The following is a 17,051-nucleotide window of genomic DNA, read 5'->3' as shown; positions in this document are numbered from 1 at the left end:
TCCCTGACCCCATTATTAACATGTGCCACAGTCGGCTTGTTTGGTGCATCTACTGCTACATGACAATCAACCATCATAGATGTTTGCAGTCTCAGATTATTAGCTCTAAGACAGCAGCTATGGATATAGGATTAACTTAAGAGGGCTTCTAACATCAAAATTACACCATATCAGAAAGCAACATAGGCAAGAAAACCAATGCAAATGCATTTATCAATCAACATAACTTTGTTAAGTAGAGCAAAGTAGATATGAAACAAGGGGCAACAAGAGATCTCCCCTATTAAGTCATGAAAGCAAAAACAACTACGAAGAATCATTCTGCTAAAGAAGTATTCATTTAAGTTACTATAACCTGTATGTGGGGCAGAAGGAATACCGAAAGTGCAAACATATTGAGAGATTGAACTTTGCTCTTTCTTTGCTGCATTGACCATCAACCACTGTTTTTTTTCAGCACTAAGCTTTATCTTGCTTATCGTTTACAAGGGGGAGCAGCTCCATTAGACTCCGAGGGGTGCGCGGAGTTCGTGGTGTTCCAGGAATAGAGGGTTGCTGTGACAACTTATGCCGGACATACCCATAGAAAGTACAGCCCGACAAGGTCACGGCACATCCAACGGCGTTAAGAGCAGATATGGGGTTTCTGAAAATAATCCACGAAACCAACACAGCGACCGCAACCTATATCATGTCCATAATTTAGTAACAATAACTACACTCTGTGAGGAGGATCAGAAATTAGATGTAACTCACCTTGAGGTTGCCAGCAACATTGAATGTAACAGCAGTAGTGGAATGGATTACATAAAAGATTGAGAAGTTGAGGCAAAAGGCCAGCACCCCAGAGCTAAAAATGATGATCATCGATGAACAAATAGATTGGTGTGAGTATAACCAGTCCACTACTCCAGCTCCTTCGAGTAATATTGCTGGTAAAGCCAAGATCATGGTTGCAAAAGGTGCCATATAGTATACTGTGTTTATGCTACACAAATGAAAATGCAACCAATTTAGCACGATAAAAAAGAACAAAGGAAAACACAACGGCCAAATGTATTAACAACATTAAACTAGAACATCTCTATAAGATGATTGTAGTTCAGTTGATAATGCAGCAATTATGATTCATGATTTTCTCTATCAGCAAGTTGAATGTTATAACATCATCCATTTAGAATATACTTGACAGTCATTTTATTCCAAACTTCATTTGAAGAAAATGTTCATTTTTCCATATCAAATGAAGTTAAATAACAAGTTCTGTTTTTGATGCTGCAAACCAGCTGCCTGCACCATGTTTTAATGTGAAATTCCTACATTATGTTGGTTTTCACAATCCATTGAAACACCTTATTTAAGAAAGAAAATGACTTGTACAAATCTGTGAACAGGAAAACTACCTTTCACTGGAACTGCTGCCTAAATCAGTTCTCTAAAAGAGAAGTGCTTCCTTACCTAAAATGTACTTAAGTCAACCAATCAAACTAAAATATGTGAAGCTCTTTGTTCATATAACTTCAGCATATTAAAAGTTAATCTGGTTAGGTAATTTTTCTTGCAATGAGAACATATCATCCTTATCAAAGCCTATGCAAATTGGCATGTAAATCCACACTGAGCAAACCACTCTTAGTTATAACCATTCATTCAAATATGTGAATGACATTGAAAATGTATATTCATAGTGATGTTTCATAAAGTACATGTTAGTTTTGTGGTATTTCAACTGATGCTTTTTCACGTTGGGCTAGAAACTAGAATATTGAAATTTTCATTAATATTGAATAGTGGACTAGAAAGCACACTAAAATTTTTTAACAGGACCAAGAATCCTTAAGAAAAAGAATATTGAAATTGTCATTGCTGCCAAGATATCAGAATCATCAAACAAGTTCTCATCATATATGTATATACCAACACATTCTCTCGAGCTCAAGCCTAAGCCTTGAGCCTGACACATACATGAGTGTACAAATAAGAAGTGTTCTTGTTTTTTTTCACAGATCCCGATCAAGACCAAAAATGATTCCATCTATGGTTACTTAAGTGCAACCAAAAAATAGACTGGAATGTGTTATCGGTTCCTTTGAAATTTCAAGTGAACAGAAGACACATGAAATTTGTGCCAGTGAAATAAAAGCTTGAATAACAGAGACCATAGTCCTTGTGAGTCATCAACAACCAAATGATTTGACACTGAAAAACATCTTAAAAAATAGTAGTAACAGACTATTCATTACATTCAACACCCATGAAATGATTAAACATAAACTGGAATGTTTATATTTTAGCTAATGTAATATGAGATTGATTTTCCAATCAGATATCCACATGAGATATCGTGCAAAGGGCTAAGCAGAACATTTTTCACAAAGAACTTGGCCATGGATGGGATAAGAAGATGTATGTCATTCTCTACTTTCAGGAATGAGACCACAAGCAGCATGCATCGGGCTATACAGAAAAGTGATCAGCTCTGTTAAGAGCATTTTAAGAAAGTTTCAACTTGTCATATTGAAAAATCAAAGTTAATAATTCACAAATAAGAACCATTACCTGTCAAATTTATATCCATGAAGAAGAGACTCTGCCAGGATTGTCTTTGTTGATGTAGCAAGACAGCCAACTAGAGCAGCACAAAATCCAAATACATTGAAACTAAGCTCTGTTATTGAGGTTAAAAGAATACCCCCAACAATGGGTACCAATGAAGCCCAAATGCGCCATTCAAAAAATTTTCTCCAAACTAACCACTGAAGAATGACTGGGAAATACATATGAATCAGATAAGATACAAGCTATGTGAAATCTCATACTGATAAAGAAACTAAAGACAGGAACATATGGAGAGAAAACAATAAGCCAACCTGTTGTTGCAGGTGTGAAGGATTTTATTGTCTGCATAAATGAAACTGGGATATACCGCAAGCTCACATTTCCCAATACAATATTGATGCAAAACACAAATGACATTGGGAATATTCTCCTCCATCGATCTTCAGATTTTACCTCAATCAAGGGCTTAATCTTAAGCAATTTGATGGCAATATATGCTCCAACAGAAGAACATATGAAGTGGATGCATGACACTGTTAGAGGAAACTTGAAATCCAAATTCTGCAAAGAAAGTTTGTCATCATATTAGTAATGTTTTGATATTTTGATAGGCAATATTTTGATAACTTGAAATCCAATCTGAAACTTAGAAGAAAACTAGGCAATATTTTGCTATTTCTTCAGTTAGCAAATGCGAATACTTCTGTTGCAATTAGCAATGCTTGGATAGTGAACCAAGAAACAAAGGCAACGAAATGATGAACGAGCACAATGATAAAACAAATGTCATTCATATTGGATCCGTAAGTAATATAAATTAATGATCATAAGAATACAAATTTATTAATTTCTTCAAACACAAATTTCATAATGGCTGAATTATAGCTTCCTTATGACCCATCTAGTATTTGGGTCTTGGAACCAATAGAACATATTATTTTAATGACAATTATATCATCAGCAAGCCAACGTTCCAGTACAGCACTAATCAAAGACGTGGCTTCTGAGACAAGATAAACACTAACATGCAACAAGAGTATTGGTTGTTAGTCCAATAATTATTTAATTAGTTGGCTTGATTTTCTGTCACGGTGGTTATGAAATATGATGATTGGTGACTAACACTGCCCAAGAAGTTGACTAGGGCCTTCAAAGTCTCGAAAGCAGGTAATGTCTAAGGCTAAGTAGGTCAGCATGTCAACATTAATAACCATCTATATATTGTTGCTACCATTTTACCAGTAAATACTTCATCATGTTAATTATTCTGCTAGTAGCTGTGTATACACAAAATGGTGCCTCGATTTTGTGCAAGAAACCTCCTTTTCCTTCTGACAACTTGGTTGTCTAAAATGTAGATTAGTAGTCCAAGGATTGCAATATCTTAGTATGGTTATCATCTAATAGCTAAGAAGCCAAAGGATCTCAAGCCACAATCCTGGGAATGCACTGTAAATCTATATAGCAGTCATCAAGAAACTCCCGATTCAAATCATCACTTTCAGCCCTCATTTTCATAATTTATGCCAGATTAATATTGAAAATACTATGAATTCTAGCTGAATGTATGAAATCCATGATTTCTTTCCCTTTACCAGAAATTTAATTGCTTCTATGTTGTGAAGTTGTTTGCAGTATACAAAGAAAATAAGCTACACAGGAGGACAACTCTTGGCCGACTCTTTTAAGGATAGTGAAGGCAAGACACGCACCTACCAGGAGCATAGGAATGCAGAGAGAACATATGCAAATCACATTCCCTCAAGAAAAAGGAAAAAGAAATCTAAGAACCCTATTAAGTACATAGCTCATCATCAAACTGCTAGTGATATCCAAGCAACAAGTCCACCTGCAGTAATCAATGTTACTCTACAAATCATTTAGCTCAACATTTTGGCATTCCTATTCTTCCATTCCACAAACCCTTCTGAAAATGAGGGAGAAAGATCTGCATCACACTGGGTACATGTGTTTGATGCGCAGAATAGAATAGGAAGGCCAAGAATCATAAAATTGGATTCAAAGGATTTCCATCAAAAAGGTTTCATTACTTTCCATATCAAATTTATCTTTATTACTCTGCTTAATATATTGATCCTCGTACGATTAAAATTTCAACCTGCATTTGAACCTGTAAAACACCCATCTTGGACAAAGCAATTGAGTCACCTGCAATTCTAAGTTCTGAGGTGAGAAAAGAGAAATTTATTCATAAAACCTAACAAAAGGCTTGGTAAACCAACTTCCTAATGTGGAAATATCACAAAAAGGCGCAGACTTTACCAATATGAGACGAGGGCTCGTCCAATAACATATTGACAAGGGAAATTCACATCAAACGCGTTAATCGTGGCCTAAAAATCTCACCTTTTTGAGACGATCAACACAAATCAATAAAAGGAAAACCAGCCAAACACCAAACAAGGTCATAGAACTCATGGCATCCAGGAAAAGCAAAGAAAGTAAAACATAAGAGAGGAGAAGGAAGAGAATCAAATCGGCTTGACCTGAAAGATCCACTTATTCATGATGATGACGGTGACGTTGAAGCCCCACCACTGGAGGATGGACAGCACAGTCCGCAGCGTCTTCCCGTCCAACACCTTGCTCTCCTCCATCAAGATCCTCTTTTGATCCCCTCACCAACACTCTGGATCCACCACCGCCGCAGCCAAAGGCGAGATCAAGAAGGGACGCCCTGAGGCGATCAAAGGACGGCGATTTGGAAGGCACCTCGATCTGCGATCGGATGCGCAGTTCCTCGCACTTGGGAAGAACCCCAATCCTTATTTGAAGACAAGAGGAGAGAGAGAGAGAGAGAGAGAGAGAGAGACGTGTGGGATTAAGAGGGAGGAGGAGGAGGAGGAGGAGGAGAAGAAGAAGAAGAGGAAGAGGGACGCAGCTGTCGCGGGAGTTCGTTCTCCATGTGTTGTGCGCGGCTTCCATGGGTGATGATGCTGTTATATTATGTCTCCTCCGACCCTTCCTCTCGAGAAACACCATTCCCCACCCGCTAGGCCATGACTCGGGACCCACTTGCTTTGTTACTAAAGTTTCCGAACGGCCAACATAGGACCCGGGTCAGGAGGCAGGTAGACAGATGGGTGCTAGTAGAAGGGCGCTTGTCTTATTAACGAAATACAGCGCTGAGAAACTGCAGCAGGAAGGAATGGAAAGAATAAGAACTATTAATGGGGGCTTCTTCTGGCTTCAGTTTTTTATTTTTCTTCTTATTCTTTCATTACAAAATTTATTATGGGGAAAATGGTTTTGTTGTGATTTTGTTTTTGTTTCAAAAACTCTGAAAAAATCATTTCCAGAAACTGTAGGAAATCAGCAATTGCCAAAGGCCATCATATCTTGATTCAGTTTTGTTAACATTATTTAAGCTCTATTTTTCATTAACTAAAACTAATAAAGATTGCAGGTGTTTTTGGAGGGGGATGACAACTGTGGAGAGAATTGATGGAGTCGCTTAAGATTCCATCAGGATCCCGACTGTGTGGGCAGCACTGTGGTTGAAGCTCCTCGCATGGTGTGTGTGTGTGTGTGCGCGCGCGCCATCCGCCTTGCCTTATTATTTTTCTCTCGTCACAGCTGCCTCACATTCCACGAGAAACATGGAATTCATGGCTATGAGCATCTCTAGAAGAAACCATGGCTGAATGCCGTGCAAGGGCTGCAACAAGTTGGTGGAGTTTGGCGCAAGTGCAACCATTCCTTGCCCAAGGAGGCAATCCAACGTCTCCATCTTCTTAGGCTTCCAAGCACCACAAATGAGAGTTGAAAATGTTCAAGGTTGAAGCTTGATTGATGGAGACATCACTTGGCCACACCAATACCCCATTAATGGCTTCACCATGCTGTCTCACATCAGGAAATGAGCTGTGAACTGCGCCCTCATTTACAGAATTCATTAGACTTGTAAAAGAGTAAGCCAGAAGCATAATTGAGCGGCGAAGAAGAAAAGTGGTGCTGGCTGTAACACTGCATGCAGAATTGGGTCAACTGGAGTTTGGAAAACTGATTCATTTCAACTACTGCTGAAGCCTCATTTGCAGAATTAAATTGGGTTTGTGAAAGAGAAGCCGCTGAAGTCAAGGAAGAAGCATAGTTTTTGTTGTTTCAAGTAAAGAGACATCATTGAATAAAAAACAATGAACAAGAGGGTTGGACGAGCTCTCTAATCGTCCAGCCGATGGGGTCTTGCTCGAGTGACCTGAGAATAAAACTGATGCAGAACACTTGAAGGTTAGTCATTATGAATCTGAAATAATAGCTTGCAGCTGCAAGAAGATTGCTGGGAGCCATTGACAATGTGGACGATGGCTTGTGCGTCAGTTGTTTGAATCACAAAGTTTCTCTATCTCTCGGGTTCAGCATGTTTAAGTGTTTTGAGTCAACATGAACTTATATAAATAAGACTAATACATGTGGATATGAGAACCCTAAGCAGCTGCGGAGCTTCTTCTGTTGATCCGGTCACTCCATAACCTCTTCCAGAGGTGGAATCTTTTGTTCTCTTTCTAAGAGTTGTTTCCATGATCTCACGAGCCCAAAAAGACATCTGATCATGGCTATTGTATCCAGTTCCTATTGTGGCTAATCCCTTTTCCGGTTTTAGTAGCTCTAAGAATTCCTCCTGCGGATTCAGCGAGCAAAGCTGAGATTTTCACTGACGACAGCGCTTAAAAATGGGATCTTGGAACTGGATCCCCCTGTTCTGGAAAGGAGACAAGGTTTCCTCTCGTGGCTTCCACTCTTCCTCCAGCGCGGAAGAGGTCACTGAAGGCATCGACGCCAGCCAACTCACTGCCATTGTCACCGGTACTTCCCTGCTTGTTTGTCGATCTGGGGTTTTGTTCTATGGATCGTTTTCTATCCTTGGAAGAGTGTTTTATGTTGTTGGCGTGTTGGTCATTGGCAGGGGCAACTAGTGGAATTGGGAAGGAAACCGCAAGGGTTCTGGCACTGAGAGGCGCCACCGTCGTCATCCCCTGCCGGTCGCTGGAAAGCGGCGGAAAGGTGAAAGAAAGCATTTTGGAGCAGAATGCGGATGCCAAGATCCATGTTATGGAGATGGATTTGAGCTCCCTCGATTCGGTGGAGTCCTTTGCTCGATCGTTTAATTCATCGTACGAGCACCTAAACATTCTCATGTAAGCGTCACAATGCTCTTGTAGCATTCAAGATTCTAATTTTCCTACCTCTTTTTGTGGTAAGCTAATTGTGTGCTCTGAAACATTTGGTAAAATGCACATTATTTGAGCAGCAACAATGCAGGGATTATGGCCTGTCCCTTCCAGCTATCCAAAGATGGAATAGAGATGCAGTTTGCTACTAATCACCTTGGTGAGAACAATCATCTTTGGAATATAAATTCACTAAAATGTTATCCCCTGTTGAACTTAATCCAGGAAAGTTCCAATCTTGGTGAATTCGAGCAGCCAGATGAGACACCAGATATAGTAACGAAAACTAGATCATGCACTTGTTCAATGCCAAAAAATTCATTAGTAATCTCGTACTTGAAATTTAATGGGTTTATTGCTGTGTTAAAATGCAGGACATTTTTTACTTACTAATCTGTTGATGAACAAGATGATAGTTACTGCCGAAGAAACAGGAATACAGGGAAGGATTGTTAGTGTTTCGTCTTTGGGTCATTCAAGCAAATTTGATGAATCTTGGTTTAATTTGGAGAAGATAAATGATCAATCTAAGTAAGCAGTAGCCTCAGAATTCATCCTAGATTTTAGTTTAAGAATATTCTGAAGTTTAACTGAGAGTGAAGTTATTTTCTTTTTGCTATTATATTCTGGAACCATTGATGAAGAGATTTGCTTCTTGCCATCTGTCAGCTATGGACCTTTTGCTGCTTATTCTCATTCTAAGCTGGCAAATATATGGCATGCAAATGAGCTTTCTCGGCGTTTACAGGTATATCTTTAGCCTGTCCAGATTTGCCTTGTGTTATTTGATGACTAGATTGTGAAGATAGAAAAAATTAGAGTTGAAGATTAAATCCTTATTCCTATGTAATGATCATGAAAAGTTTTCAATGTTAGTTTTAGACAAGGCAAATTATCTTTTGCATTTTCATTATGTTGTAGGCCAAGTATAGTTTGAAATCTTCGATCAAGAAGTATCTATTCTTGGTATTCGGTGATTAACTGAGTCAAATTAGCACTTATCAACCTTTCTTTGCATTTTCTGACCTTTATCATGGAGGACTTACACCCTCAACTGGCACTAGAAATGGGTTCTAAATTGATCTAGTGGTAGACCAACTATTCATTGTCTTACATTTTAAGTTTTGTGTGATGCACAGATTTTATCATGAATATTAAGAAAGTTGTGAAGGAAAGAAACAAAACTGATTCTTCTCAGGCATTTTGACCATTGACGATGACTCAACCTTGTGAATTTTCTTCGGATTGAACAATTCTGCTTCTTTGACTTCGTTGATACATGATGCAGTATTTGTTTAAACAGCATATCCGTCATACTTTCTTTCACACATCTCATTGTTAAGAATGCTTAATGCTAATTAGGAAGTTAGCCTCCTGAGCTGATTTTAAATTATGTTGGATTATATATGCTGGTACTGCTACTTGATTTGTGCTGTGTGCTATTGCAACTATACTGTGCCGGCAGGGGTTGGCACATGGAGGGCACGCACAAATTCTAATATCAGACATCATATTCACTTGGTAGAGGTCAATTAACACCCATGTGGATCACATATCCACATGGCAGACATGTATGACTCTTCAAATTGCAGAAGACATTCACTTAAGACTTAAGTTTGGAGTGATCTTAATGGAGGAAACATATTGTCGAAGACCTCGAAATAATCTTATGGTCTACCAATTAACTTGTGGAGTTAAAAGTCATGCTGCTTATGCATCCTATTTGTGCAAGAGAAAAGCAACCTGTTGCCAAAGAGGAATTTCTGGTGTGGTTTGATATGGAAGTCAATATTGTAAGTAAAGAAAATAATTGTTTATATTTGATAGAACAGCATTCCTTGTATCAGCCAAAAGACTTCCTTGCTGTTAATTTCTTTATGTGTGGTTTTAATTTGATTTGCAACTTATCCTGCTGTCTTAGTGCAAAATAGTCTCAGGTGAAGGATTTGAAGTCTAATATTAAGCGATAAGTGCACACAATCTATCGATCTCTTGATTGTTGTATCTGTAATGGTCAGACTAATAACATATATAAGGACCCATGAAAAATGAGAACCACATTTCTTAAAGGGTACTTCTAAATTGATGTATTGACGTTTTTGCATTGTTTACTTTTCTGCATTTCTTGTCCATGTAAAAGCTTATGGGGAATTTGCTGCTTGTATAGGAAAAGGGCTGCAACATAACAGCAAATTCTCTTCATCCTGGAGCAATCCATACTAATGTGTGCCGCTATCTAAATATTAGCTGTAAGTGATTACCTTTCACTTACTTTTTTATCGCAAAATCTCAACTATAATGAATTCTCTATTGTATCAGCATTTATACTGGATGCCATTGCTGTTGCGACGAAACCTTTCTTAAAATCCATACCCCAGGTATGCCCAGTTTCTCGAAGTTCTTCTCTACATGTCTGCAAATTGTATTCAAATCCAATCTTAATCAGATTTAGAAGCTCTCTGATCCTAGTTCATCATCTAGTACCCACAATACATGTGCTTCGAACTGCAGGGTGCATCTACTACCTGCTATCTTGCTCTACATCCTGACATGAAAGATGTAACTGGAAAATATTTTGGGGATTGCAATGAGACATTGCCTTCTGCTGTTGCAAGAGACGAGGAATTAAGCATCAAGTGCTGGGAATTCAGCCAACAACTCCTAAACAATTTAAGAGGGCCAATTGTTGTACATTAAAGGAGTGTTTTCTTGTCCAATGTATCTTCTGGAAATGAACTTTAGCTACAACTTTGAATTTACTTCATCCAAATCACTCATCATTTTGTTTAGCTCAGTCAAAACTTCTGCTTTGGATAAGTTGGTGGACAGAAAAAGTAGGTTTTACTGGGAAAAGAGGAAGACAACCAATCAAGCGTTGGTGCGAATCTGAAAGCATGATAAGCGGTAGATCATGCACGTGGTTGCATGTGGTCCAAGCTGAACCAAACCACCTACCTTGATGGGTTCGGTGAACCGAGTCGGCGTTCGAACCTTCGGTTCGATCACGACTCACGCACAAAAATATCCTCCGGCTGAACTAAAACCACGGACCAGCCGCCACCCCGTCTCCGTTCCTCTTCGTCTCCGGTCTTCTCCCTTACCTGCGCTACGTCCCGATCTCCAGCTCATCTACCTTTTGAAGCGCAGCAGAGTCCGTCGCCTCCCTATGTACACGACTCTCAACTGGAGTCGGAGAGCCGTTTCTTCGCTCGGTCATTTCGTCTAACATCTTGTCTGCATCGGAGAAGCCCCCTCAAGATGATGGGTGTTTCTGCCGCCTCGCCCTCTTCTTTTTTCCTTCCCCACGCTCGATCTCATCTGGGGCCCTCTCGTTTCACTTCTCTCCCAGTTTTGATCCCCGCCTCCAAAAAGAGGCCTGGTTTTTGCCGCGCCACGAAACAGCAGCAGCAGACAGGGGCTGCCAAGAAGAAGGCCGGGAGGAGGAAGGCTCCGGAGAGGCCGCCGGTGGATGACGGGGGAAGACTGGTGGATGTGGTCCCCGGCCCTCAGAATCGCCGGAGTCATTCTTCTCCGCTGCCCAAGCCTCCAGCCGGCTTTGTGCTTGACGACCATGGCAGGGTCCTGCTGGCCTCTTCGAAGCGGATAGTGACTATTGTACGTCGACGGACTCTCCTTCCCTCTTTTATTTTTTATTTTGTTACTTGTGCTCTCTGAAGTGTGCTGCGTTTCTATTGTTGCAAGAATTGTGCTTATTCTTGGATAGAGAACTCTTGAAGCTTTAGATTGGACTAGCATTTTAGATTTCGTTGACTAGAAAAATCAAGGAAGGGGTGCCATGAGGAAAATAGTGAAGACAAGGAGAACGGAGAAAAGATTTTTGGTTAGTAAGATGGCATCAAAATTTTCTTTTGATCTAGTAGAGTTTCTGGTGCCCAAGTGATGGAAGTCCATACTGTAGAAAAGGTTGTGTTTGCTTGGTGGATCACTGAATTTAAGATTATGAACTCTCTTTGTCACTGTTATTATGCTTACCAAAAAAACACTTTGTTGGTTAGCATATATCGAGTTGGACCACCCTCAAAATTTGTTGAAGTCAGATCATGCTTCTATTTTGATGTTAACAAATATATCCTAATTAATCATTTGATGCTTTTCCATGAAATTGCAAAGCAATCAACTCTGTGAGAAGAAATACAAGGTGTGAAACAAGGGAATAAAAGTAACAGAATAAGGTATAACATTCATGCAATTGTTACAAACTGGTCATTTTGCCTCCTTAACATATATTTTTTTTTCCTTAGGTCAGCCTCCATATTTATCTCCAATCATTTTGACATGCTGCCTGATTAAATTTCAGGCTCTTTTGCTTGTAATGATATAAAAAACTACTTCTCTTTCTTTTGTAACTTTCAAGCTTAATTAATAATTTTTCAAATTAAAATTTCACTGTACTTTCTCTTCAATGAGTACAATGCTGAGTAATTGTGTTGCAGATGGATGCTACAAACAATCTGCCCCTAGAATGTGTTATTAGGCGAGTCTTCCAAAGTTCTGAAGGGGACGAATGCATGCTACTCTGCCCAGTTGATCCGTAAGTATGTTCTATAAGCTTCAAAATTTTTTTTTTTTTTGGAAGCATGGCTCATTAAAAGTATTACTTCCTTTCAGGCCTGTGCAAATACTGAAGAGCACAAACTTCGACGGATGGTCAGCTGTATGATTTTCCTCTTATCTAAATCAGAATTTTGGATCACAACATCTTAGAATTTAAATTCAATAAAATTTGGAACAAAAAAAAGATATTTTAGCTTGTGTATATTCATCAAAAAATGGTTTTGTCACTTGTCTACGACTTCGATCTTGCAGTGAGCACATGATGACCAGCTTTTAAATGATATATGTTTGAATATTCATGATATAAAATCCACTTTATACTTAGCATTAGTGCTTGTTTTCTACAGGGGTGGTATGGGTTTCTGATAGCTGATCAACTACTAGTTGAGTGTAGTAAAGGAATCTCTCATTCACATGTTTGACCTTCCCTTTTTTGACACTAACTAATATAATAATTTATATTTTTTTCCATATCGTAGAGTATCATGTTTGATAAAAATTTCTAACCATACTTGTTACTTTGCATGTTTGCATGTGCATAAAAGATGGAGCTTGCTCTACATATTTGTACACAGTGCAGTGAACTGGTGAAGTTCATTGATTTGTCTGTCTGTGTAATATAAATTCTTTTTGTTTTACTTCACTATGCATTAATGTGTTTCTTTGTACTGGTAGCCAACTGTGAACATGCTTACAATATATACGTGATATCATTGCAGCATCTACAACTTATTGAAGTTTTCATCTATACATGTATAATCTAACAACACGAATAATTTGTTTTTTACAGGTTGATGATGAGGAAATTGAAGCTATCATACCTGCTGCTGCATATGCCTTGGCCAAAATTCATATGCATCTTGTAGCTAGTGGGTAGGGAAAAACTGGCCCCTTCTGCCAATTTTATCTCTGATTCGAGAGCATTGTTGTGCAAAGCTTTTATGCAACTATTTTATTGTGTTTATAAATTGATGGTTAGACAAAGTTTTTTTTTTCTGAACTTATATGATTTTTAAATTTAATTGGTCTCTTCTTTTTTCTCTGTTAGATTTTGTTACACAGCACGAGGTGGCTTTTGCTATTCTGACGAAGACATACTTGAATTTCACACTGGTAACTTTCCCTTTACATTCATGAATATCAAGATAAATGCTTATGGTGATCTGATAATAAGCAGGACAAAATAGTGTCATCTAGAGCTACAAGATCTTTCTGCACTCTCAAGTTTTTTCTGGATTTGACAAGTCAAGATGGCCACAAAATTTCTGTCGGATGAGTCCTTTAATCTGATCATCAAACCAGGAGTTTGTCTAGTTAGATGTCAACTTCCCCAAGTCGTCCTACTTGATCATTGCTTCTTCTTTTTGTGTTATAATACTATATTTTAGTTTTATTTATTTTAATGCTAGATTTCTTTCTTAAGGACTTCTCCATTTAAAGTTGTCAGACATATGCCAACTTCCCTAGCTCACTCCATTTAGTCATGGCATATACATTGTGGTATTTAATCCTAGTGAACTATCTTAATGGCTTCTCCACTATAAATTGCCAAATAGATGTAAGCTTCCCCAGCTTACTCCATTTAGTCATGCATATACTTTGTATTTTTAATCCTAGGATACTATCTTATAAATTTTTCGCTTATAAGTTAATTCTTATGACAAAGTTGGTAGTTATTATTTTTTTCTTTTCTCTCATTGAAAATCTTCTTTTCTCTGTTCCAACCAACTATCAATTCTAGAATATTTTCTTCTTTGCCCATCCATGCTCTTATTCTACATCTGATTGATACTAGAGCTCCTGTCCTGCATCACTTGTAGTTGCTCTTTCTATAACCATACACTTAGGATGCCTCATGTGCCAATAATCTGGATTTGCTTCCCTTCTTTTAGTTTCTTTTCTCAGATGATCAAAACCAAATATTTAAAAAAGAGTAATCATGTTTTCAGTGTATTGTGTGTCAGATGATCATGATAGGAAGTTCATGATATATAAAATATCCAATTGATGTTTGTGATTTGATTTGCGTATCATATTTTATTTACTCATAGTTTTTGATCTAATAAATGGTTCATGATGTTGGACTTGCAAGTTTGCAAATTGGCATTTAGGACTGTTACTTTGAGAAAGAAGGAATTGTGGTTTTTTGCTCTCTTGCAACCACACATCTTTGACTTGTGTTGGAAAATTTATCTCAACTCTTGTATGCTGTTAATTCTTGTTGTTTACTGTATGCCCCTTGAGTTACAGTTCCTAAACAGTAACATTTATGAGTCTTACAGATGATGGTGAAGCTATTGAGGGTTTTCCTACTGAAGCTGTAAAGATAACTTGCTTCAACTTGGTAACTCTAGTCCTCCTGATGCTTTTAATTACTATCTGATGAGAATGTTTGCAGGAACAAGTTAGTTTAATGCTTTAGCATTTGTATATCTTTCTAAAAGAAATTTGTTTAACTAGATGGAACCAAGTCATGGTCTATTTGGCTGCATGAGGTCGATTTTTTCTTTAGTTTCACTTAGCTTATAATAGGTGCATGCAATGCGTGGGACAAAGCCTTTTTTACTTCAGGGTATTTTTGAAACATAGTTTGGAGGGGGAGGGGAGTAGGGAGCAAGTATTGAGACAAAGGTGAATATAGCTGGGAGAAAGACCTTGAGAATCTTTGATAAGTTCTTTAGCTTTCGTGTTGGTGAGAATTAAAATAACAAATTTAAATGTGGATTAACCACATTAGGCTATATGAGCTAGCTGTAAGGCTTAGAATATCATTAATTACTTGTTTGCTTCTGTCCTCCAACACTACAGTTGTCTCCGTTCCTCTATTTTTCTGTGATTTTAACTATGCTGCTTTGTACATTTGAAAGTTAGTCCTAATGATCTTGTTTTGGCATCTCTGCTTATTCTTTACTTGGAAAATGGTCAACTCGCTGCTCCTCAATTATTCCTTTTCACTGTTGGCTATTATAATCAAATATGTTAATGTTTATCCTGCAAGATCAATATTACTAGTCCTGATAGCAATCTTTAACATCCTAATCATTTATTGTATTCATCAAACTTGCAGGATGGAACACATTATATGATCTATACACCATCTGATCCACTTCTATTTGTTGCTGTGAGGGTGTGTTATCTGGTTTTTCTATATAATCAAGGAGATTCTTTACCGACGTTTTTGATCATCTTGTTTTTGTGCAGGACAAAAATGGTGTTCTGCAAATTGCTGATGATGTAAGCAAGTCATCTTTTGTTTTCTTTGTTTAAAGGCTGTAGATATGGAATGATATTTAGCCATCAGTCATTGATGATTCCCTTGTTTCAGTGAATTTTCTGACAGTTGATTAATGGTCTTCAATGATTATTCTTAATATTTCTCTCTCTGCATTTTATCTGGTTAGCTTGAACTTTTTTTTGGCATACCTCCTGCAAAATCTGTTCAAATAAAAACAAATAAAGTTGTTACATTAAGGAGCTTCTTGTTGATTTTCTATTTTTGTATGTTTACCATCTGCATATATCTAGATGTCTATTCATTCACTTGATAAATATAGTTCTAAATCTAGTTTCATATTGTTTCTACGAAATTAATCTTCTATTGGTTTTTGTGGGGCTGTTAATTAGGATGGTAAGTTCCTTTTCTGTACTGTGTTTTTTTTCCATGAATTGCATTAATTTTAATAATTAAAATTAGATTAGATTCATGGAATTTGATTTCCCGATATGCTCTTAAATATTGGATAATACATGTATTTCATATTTTATTAGAAGGAACTTGCCCTTCTCTACATCTAACTTGCTTTCTGGGAAACAGGATCTCTTGGAGGACCCTGCTATCATCAGTGCCATTGACGAGGAGACAGAATTTAATGCTCTTGTGGTACGTCTGATTTCCTCTTCAATCTCAGTGTGTTGTATGGTTCCAGTGTTAGAAAAAAGAACAACCTATCCAATACACCGGCCACTATGGGCTGATGTAGTTTTTACAAGTGTCTTCCATTGAACCGGCTAACTGCCTACCTATCGAGCCAAATCGATTCAGGTAGTCAACATAGCCTCCAAAAAGGCGGCTTCGGCTGTTCATGCTTTGCTCCTTGATCATGTTCTCAATTAAGTAGAAAACTCAAACACATTAGTTACCTAATATGGCACTTAAATGCAAGTCTGATGTTTAAACAGTTTTTTCAATGCACATTCTAAAAGCCCAAATGGATGGTTCTCAACTCCAAGTAAATAAAAGTTTTCTGCATCACACAGTCACAACATAACCCCTCTGTAACTTTGCAGGAGGAGGAGGCTGCTCTTCTTGAATCGTTGTTGGGTGAATGATGGCACCACATTCTGCATTTGTTATCATCATATGAAATGTCATCAGGAACGCAAAATATGATCTGTAAATTATGTGCGCTACAATTGCATGTGCCTAGGAAATTTAATCATGTTCTCTTTTCCTTGTTACCATTTGTGCTATATTTTTTTCTTCATGTAAAGCTAACAATTTTTACGCCATTTCTCGGATAGACATTATTGCATCAATCAAAAGCTTGTCATTCCTGTCAGTGAATACACAAATGTGCTTCTCTCTGCAAATCATACTACCTGGAAAGATTTGTGATGATGGGAAGACTATTGATGTGTGGCATGTGCTTGTGATGCATGAATCAAACAAATTATATGTTGTAACACTAGCAAAATTTTCCTTGTACACCTGAAGATGCCATGATT

General features: G+C 37.9%; 3 protein-coding genes across 5 annotated transcripts; 2 read left to right on the top strand and 1 right to left on the bottom strand.

Moving 5' to 3' along the window:
* Positions 1–185: 185 nt before the first annotated feature.
* Positions 186–5,485, bottom strand: LOC135629042 (UDP-galactose transporter 1-like). Its single transcript, XM_065136169.1, has 5 exons — positions 5,067–5,485; positions 2,871–3,120; positions 2,560–2,767; positions 757–988; positions 186–684 (listed from the first exon to the last, which is right to left on the bottom strand). The coding sequence occupies exons 1-5, from the start codon at positions 5,175–5,177 to the stop codon at positions 460–462; spliced, it is 1,026 nt and encodes a 341-aa protein (XP_064992241.1). The 5' UTR covers positions 5,178–5,485; the 3' UTR covers positions 186–459.
* Positions 5,486–6,938: 1,453 nt separating this feature from the next.
* LOC135629027 (short-chain dehydrogenase TIC 32, chloroplastic-like) lies at positions 6,939–10,540 on the top strand. 3 transcript variants are annotated; one of them, XM_065136136.1, is made up of 9 exons: positions 6,939–7,064; positions 7,187–7,386; positions 7,487–7,718; positions 7,832–7,911; positions 8,126–8,282; positions 8,421–8,499; positions 9,919–10,000; positions 10,071–10,129; positions 10,263–10,540. In XM_065136136.1, exons 2-9 carry the CDS (start codon positions 7,254–7,256, stop codon positions 10,446–10,448), a joined length of 1,008 nt encoding a protein of 335 aa, XP_064992208.1. In that variant the 5' UTR covers positions 6,939–7,064; positions 7,187–7,253; the 3' UTR covers positions 10,449–10,540. The 3 variants fall into 3 exon arrangements, with proteins under 3 accessions (XP_064992208.1, XP_064992219.1, XP_064992212.1); XM_065136147.1 differs by having other exon boundaries at positions 7,013–7,064; positions 7,184–7,386; XM_065136140.1 differs by lacking the exon at positions 6,939–7,064 and having other exon boundaries at positions 7,106–7,386.
* Positions 10,541–10,754: 214 nt separating this feature from the next.
* Positions 10,755–16,885, top strand: LOC135629035 (uncharacterized). Its single transcript, XM_065136161.1, has 10 exons — positions 10,755–11,366; positions 12,206–12,303; positions 12,381–12,426; positions 13,117–13,199; positions 13,375–13,439; positions 14,609–14,670; positions 15,394–15,453; positions 15,528–15,560; positions 16,141–16,206; positions 16,614–16,885. The coding sequence occupies exons 1-10, from the start codon at positions 11,010–11,012 to the stop codon at positions 16,653–16,655; spliced, it is 912 nt and encodes a 303-aa protein (XP_064992233.1). The 5' UTR covers positions 10,755–11,009; the 3' UTR covers positions 16,656–16,885.
* Positions 16,886–17,051: the final 166 nt, after the last annotated feature.

This window comes from Musa acuminata, chromosome BXJ1-3 (assembly GCF_036884655.1).
Source record: "Musa acuminata AAA Group cultivar baxijiao chromosome BXJ1-3, Cavendish_Baxijiao_AAA, whole genome shotgun sequence".
NCBI lineage: Eukaryota > Viridiplantae > Streptophyta > Magnoliopsida > Zingiberales > Musaceae > Musa > Musa acuminata.
This window is presented reverse-complemented; position numbering and strand designations above follow the sequence as displayed.